The sequence below is a fragment of the Crocodylus porosus genome, unplaced genomic scaffold (assembly GCF_001723895.1).
Source record: "Crocodylus porosus isolate Cpor-Errol unplaced genomic scaffold, CroPor_comp1, whole genome shotgun sequence".
Classification (NCBI taxonomy): Eukaryota; Metazoa; Chordata; order Crocodylia; family Crocodylidae; genus Crocodylus; species Crocodylus porosus.
Window position 1 is genome coordinate 68,287,501 of NW_017728931.1, and position 7,052 is coordinate 68,294,552.

Consider the following 7,052-nt stretch of genomic DNA (forward strand, 5'->3'; position numbering starts at 1 on the left):
GGAAACAGTTTGTCCTGTTAAGAATGCCTGTATTTTCATCAGGTTTGTCCTTTCTCATGTGGCACAAGTATCTGTATCAACCTTTTATCTTTACACGTGTTAAAAACAAATCATTCTACTCTAAATCATAAGGCACATTTTACTGTTGTCAAAACAGATCATTAAAAAAGCTGCTAAATGTGAGCCTGAAACCTTTTCCCCAATTCCCAAGGCTAAAAAGTTGAAGAAGTTCATTTTAGAAGGGGAGTACAATTAGAAAATCACAAGTAAATATATATAAATGCTTAAATGATCAAGTTTTTCACAAGAGGCCAATGTAGCAACTTTCCTTTCAATTACCTGATTTTAAAAATTGCTATAAAAAATCTTATTTCTAGTTAACACAAAAGTTTTCAAAGTGAGCATTTTTTCTTTAGCTGCATGTAAAGATTCCTGGGCAGATCTTTCTCCAGTGTATATCCTGAGGAGTTTTGCCATTCTGTCCAAAAAATGTCCCTGGGTCCTTCTAGTTTTGTTTTGTTCATATTTTAAGTTCAGTTTTACTGCAATGAAGAGTGCGTCTAAGTACTGAAGAGCAAGGAACAGGGGGAACACAGAAAGCTGTATCCTGTTCTAATCACAGCCTGCAAGCTCTTTATTTCAATTAATTTACTTTGCCTTTATGAACTTGAGAGACTGACTGTTGCTTTCAAGGAGGCTGACATTTCACTCATCTGAAGGAGCTTGGAATGTGACAGGGGAAAGGGAGGAGAAGTAAATCAAAGCAGATAGCAATTCTCCAGATGTAAAGTATTTTTCTTCCCCTCTATTTTTTTTCCACCAGCAATGTCAGAAAGTCTGCTGACATTCTAATTCCTCTGCGATATGTTGGGAGCAGCGGGCCCAATCCTGCTGCCGCTGAAGTCAACGGGCTGTTGCTACGGACATCAGCGGGAGCAAAAAAAAAGAACAAAAAGAAAATGCCTCAATATGCAGAAGTTCAGCAAACCTGTAATAAAATAAAAAAATATTCTCACCTCAAAGATACCTGCAAAGGCTAATTATAAAACAGAAACAGAATTGGAAAGACTTTTTTTCCTTACTTTGGATTCAGGTGGGGAATCTCAGTATTTTTCCATTCTCTTCTTGTATCACTCAAGCATCAGGTTGCCCTGTTGCAACCCTACATATTTTATGTTTTTTTAGATAACTTTATACAATCCTCCTCCACTGAAAACTCTACCCAAACTGTTGGCCTCGCTCTCACTAAATGATATTTGTGGAAAAAAAATATCCCCTGCCCCCTACTTACCAGCATGGAGTCCATCCAGGTCCAGTGGGCGGAGACTGCCTGAATCACTGAAGCTCTCCAAATCTTTTCCGAATCAATTCGGAGAGCTTCAAATTGATTCAGACCTTTTAATTGCTCCCCGATTCGATTTGGATTCAGAGATTCAGCCGCCAAAAGCCGAATCTCCTCCAAATCGAATCAGCACCTGAAACTCTGCACAGCCCAAATGCATAGTGCTCAGGGAGTCAGGTCTGCAACTTCCAAGGAGAGTCATATATTCAACTTCCCACACAACACCGTTAAAGATTTACCTCAGAGCCTCATAATCAAATGCATTTTCCTCTACAGACTTCCTCCTTTATCAGATATTCATTTAGAAGGAAGTCATTCTATATGTAGCACTGACATAAACCAAATATAGCGGATGTATTTGCTTAATAAGTTTATTCTTTTTTTGCAGCTTTATAGTCATATTTCATCAACTGGTACAACAAAATATGTTTGGATATAAAAACAAAATACAACAAAACAGATCTTGTTGACATTTTTGCATGGTATCTATCCAGGTTTGTTCTTAAGTTTTATTGTTAAATAGGATACTGTACTTGTTTAAGCAGGTTTCACATATATCCTGACCACTAGCATTCCACATACAGCAGCTTATTGTTGTGTCCTTTAAATATGCAAAATAAGAATGTTTTTGGTTTGTTATTTATAAAAAGGGGGTATTATTATATTACATAGCCCAGGAAATATTGGCAGCGTGCTCTTTTGCCTTCATTCGTAGAACTGCAATACTGGAGGACCGCCTTTCAAATTCTGGCTTGGTTTCAAATGCATGTCCGTTGGTAGCCCCAGAAAGTAATGAGTCAGTGAAAAAATTGTTCAGGGGTACATGGCTGAATTGATTTTGGTGGTTTGAAAAGCTTGTGTAACCAGAATCTGTCCGGGGCGAATGAGAATAAGGTGTCATGCAGGAGGAAGTGTCACGTGGTAACATACAGGAAGTAACCACAGAACCGCTAGCTGCATTTCCTGGCCACAGATTGTTCTGAATCTGGAATATATAAAATAAATCAAATTAAATTTAGATATTTTTTCTCTTGTTCTCTGCTTGCTTTCTTCATCTCACTTCACTCAATACATCCATAATTAGCTGCACTGTATAACAGTAGCAACTACTTTACTATTTCTCTTAAATTACTTTAAAAAATACAGTGAACATACAGCATGAGTAGGAGTATTGGATCATGTGTCTGGGAGCTAGGGCTGCTAATTCCTGTTTTCAGCCTTCCCATTAAATCACTGTGTAATATTTCCCACATCATGGGCTAGTGCCTCCTGAATCTGGGAGAGTACCTGATAACTGAGCAGAGGCAGGGGAGTCTCCCGGCAGCTGATCACTGACTGGAGGGGAGGCCCAGTGGCCGATCTTGCTGAACCTGGAAGTGCCACTGGGGAACCAACCCTCCACCCCCACGTCAGTATGCCACTGCAGGGGGGGCACATCAAGCACCCACTGATGCTGCCAGCAGCGTCAGTGGTGGAGACAGCTCTGTCAAGGGTGGGGGGGCATGTGCCCCTCCATACCCCTTCTATGCATTGCCTATGTTCCACACTATTTAATGATATACCTCACTATACCCATCCTTTAATGGATATAAGCCAATGAAGTCAGTGGACTTCATTTGGATTGTATGTGTAAAAGTGCAAAGTATATAACACCCACTGCCAGTATAAAAGCATTTGCTAGTTGAAAATATGTAATTTGTTCTAATTTAATAGAATATGCCAAACTGAACTAAACAGAGGTAAGGTTCTCAAGCTACTGATGTCTGAGAACAGAAAAAAAATTAAGGAATTTAATAGTCTCAAGTAGCTGTGTATTAAAGCAAATGAATCCAGAAGATATAGACATGAGTCATAATACATTCATGGCTTCTTTCTAAAGTGGTTTCAAAAATGGTTTTAAGTGAAAACCCCTTTTCATGATGTTTCTAAACAAAATTACACCCGTGAGCATTTCTTTCAGCTTTCTGCCTTAACTGGCTACAGTGTATGGCATTTTTGTTGGAAAAGGTTGCATGACAGACTAGGAGACAAACTTTGTGGTTACTAGCAATGTCTGCTGCAGCTCTGGTGTAACCGCTTATGCAGGGTTTGCTGGGCAATGCCTTTCTCGGCTTGGCAGTCACTTGAAGGCTCCTTTTTTTTTTTTTTTTGCTTCTGGCTTTCTATCTTCTCTGTATGCATGCTATTTATGAATGTATGTTTTTTTCTCATATTTGATAGATGGTTGTATAGAATAATTTTTCAGCGCAACTCAGTTCCTGCCTCTCTCTCAGGCTATATATATGTATATATATTAACTCACCGAGCACTCTGTTCCAATCAAACTTCATATCCAACACTCCCTCCTTTGTCTTTTCACGGTCTTTACCTTGCATATTCCTCTACTGCAGCCACCTTATTCATGAATAGACTTTTTTGATTATGCAATCATGCTCTCTTCATTCGAATACCTCCTTATACACTTATCTCTCTTACATGGCCTGGCAGCTCCAATCTTTTGTAATACACTTCTTTTCTGTATAATAAATAAAAGGAAATCTACAAACTTTACTAAAGTGACAATAAATCAAGCAAACAGGTTTTCTCTCTCTCATACACTGTCAAGAACAGCTCCACCACAAGCTCTATACTCTATTTATTTACTGTGAACTTCCAAGCATTCTACAAACGTGTCTGTTTGTAACATCTTCACTCCAACATGTTGGGTTTGGACCCTTATTATGAGCTTGTAAAGTGTGACACACACCTTTGGTGCCACATACTTTCAAGTTGCAGAATTTTTCCATAGTTAAGCTGCTCACTGTAAAACCGGTTATGCCTCCTTTAAATCTGTAGGTCAAGGAATTTTGGCTTCAGTATAGGTAGGTTATCTCTATGATAAGGGCAATTTTTTTCTGCCAAATTTGAGATCAGTTTGAAATAATTTATTATAACAGATGCACACAATGTTGTGTATGTGTAAGTATATAAATATTGCTGGGGTTTTTTCCTGCTACTTTGTAGCAAACCTGCGTAACCCACCAACAAAAAAGAAAAGAGATAAATTATGGTTCATTGAGCTCCTCTAGTTGAGATCTTGTGCACAAATATAAAAATGTGGTCATTACACTCTTATTTTCAAAGTTAGTATTTTAAATAGCAATGTTGGCATGGGTCATAGGGAGCTGTTAAATTAATCTGGTGTCCTTAGTAGCTTCAGATTCAGTGTCAGGAGTGAAAAGAAGTAGTACAAGAGAAATGTTCCTTGCTAAGTTTCCTGCAGAGTACCTAGGGCCAATAAGGAAGAATAACATCCCTTCCTGATACTCTTGTCTATGCAAACATGTATGCACACATTTTTCACACCTCTTAAAGATCTGCTCCTGTACATCTCAGGTAGTCTGCTAGAATGGAAAGAACAAGGTCCTTGACAGAGATGATTGGGTACTTCCTCTTGTGGATCTCTTGGGATCCACAGGAGCAAAGCGGCCCAAGTGATGCTTAGGATGCTTAGGTGGGCATCTACCCACCCCAGCTTTTTGAAACTATTGCAAGGATCTTCAGAGGCCCACAGCACCTCACATGATTTTTAGACTTCTTACTCCCTAGTGAACTTGCCTGAGCCAATTTTAAATCATCACAAGATGGCAAACTAGTTTGGCCCTTCAAAAACCTGTTAAGGCTTGCGATTTGAAGAATGATAAGCTCCAACAATGTTCAGGGGATTGTTTCAATTGCAAAGGAGGAGCAAAATCTACCCAAAATCTTCCCTGTTGTGTTCTTATCTAGCTATAGTAGTTTTGTGCTACTAGTAAGTACAAACACAAGAATCCTTTACACATTTCAAATTGCCATGCAGTGAACGTTCTCTCATTCTATTCTTTATGCTCATTCCTTCAAAGCAAGCCTACTTCACAAACTCCTGATTAGAATAATTTACTGCAGGCCTTCTGCTTTTTGAGGGCCTAATCCTTGGAAATGCTAAAGGTTGGCCTGTGCCAACAATAATCCAGAAATTATTAGGCTTAGCAGGAATGGGCCAAATCCTCAGCTGGTGTATATTAGCATAACTCATGCCAGTTGGCTTTGCCCAATGATCTTCCCCAGTATGTCTATAATGGAAATCTAAAACTAATAGTTACACACTAATGCTGCATATCACTCAGTGTTATATTCTACCAATATGCAAGACATGTAAAGTGACATATAAAGATACTATGTTGCCAGACAGCATGATGTGTGTCTACACATGATTGCCAGCTACATCACCATAGTGATGTGTTCCCCATGGAACTGGTATAGTGTGCCATTATGGCAATGTAGTGGTGAAATTTAACCATGCGCCACACATATAGCACAGTAACCACCTGTCCCACTCCATGCTTTAGTACTTACAAAAGGAAATACTAAAGCACGATGCTGTAGCAACTTCACCATATGACAATGTGTAGATGCACTCATACTGTGTGATCTAAAGGCTACAATTTTATAAAGCTCCTCTTGTGTTGCTGTTTTCATGTTAAATGAAACTTAAAGAAATTAGAAAATTCACAAAAAAAGATTGATTTTGATATTTCCAGACTACTTCAGATATTTATCCATTATCTATTATCCAATTACTTCTGTAATTAATACACATTAGACCAGGAGTTTTCAACGTTTTTTACTAAGCATACCCCCAGCAGCCCCATTTTTAATAAGTGTACCCCTGGAGTGGGTATCTTTGGCTGGATGGCAGGTGGGGGGGTGGTGAGCAGCTGGACAGTGAGCAGAGGATGGGGGGTGAAGAAGGACACTGCTGCGCTCGCCCTGCCCCAGCCCTGTTCCTGTGAAGCAGTGGTTCCTGTGAAGCAGTGGTGCACTCCCACCTGCCCCGGCATACCTGTGGGAACTTTCAAAGTACTCCCAGGCATAGTGTACCCCCAGTTGACAACCCCTGCATCAGACAGTCTCATTTACCTGTCTTCTTAATATAGTCTTAAGAAAGCATAGCCCAAATTCTGCCACTGTATAGGCTGAAGAGATATGAGTCCTGATAGAATTTTGTCCGTAACCTGCTTGAAGTGCCTGAGAGAAGTGGGGATTTGATCAGTGGATATGTCCCCAGGCTATGGACAGTAGGCCTGTGCGAAGCAGCTAGTATTCACTTTGGATTCAGATTCAGCTGATTGGGGGCGACAGTGATTCGATTCGGTGATTCAAATCACTGTCCTGAATCAATTCGCCAAATCTGATTTGGAGATTTGGCTGCTGCTGGATCTCCAGATGTCTGAATCACCCCAGCCCATCCCCCACCTGCTATCCCAACCCAGCAATGGCTGCCCCACCTGCCCCAACTCCCAGCACTTGGAAAAAATAAGTCCCAACTTCACGGATGCTGCTGGGTGGGGGGGTGATCCCCACTGCCCCACGCTGCCTGGGGGCTCTGCACAAGCCCCCTGACACCCCCTCCTGACCCTTCCATGGCTGCCCCACCTGCCACAGCTCTGGCCCTCTAAGAAATAAAAAGCCAACCCCCCCAACTCACCAGTTCCTGCCTAGTGGGGGGGTTGATCTGGACTGCCCCCCACTGCCCCATGCCATGTGCGGGGCTCTGCATGAGCCCCCTGAAGCCCCAAGACCACTGCAAGAGCAGTGAGTCCTGGGGTTTTTTTTAAAGGGCCAGAGCCAGAGGGATGCTAGGGGAGCATTGTGGGGGGTTTGGGGGGGTCATGGCAGAGCCATGCAGTGT

General features: G+C 41.2%; 1 protein-coding gene across 1 annotated transcript in view; it reads right to left on the reverse strand.

Moving 5' to 3' along the window:
• Positions 1–1,695: 1,695 nt before the first annotated feature.
• Positions 1,696–7,052, reverse strand: part of ALX1 (ALX homeobox 1) — a 23,531-nt gene continuing 18,174 nt past the window's right edge. The window contains exon 4 of the mRNA XM_019543128.1: positions 1,696–2,327. Coding sequence (XP_019398673.1) covers positions 2,007–2,327 — 321 coding nt within the window. The 3' untranslated portion in view covers positions 1,696–2,006. The remainder of the gene's footprint in view (positions 2,328–7,052) is intronic.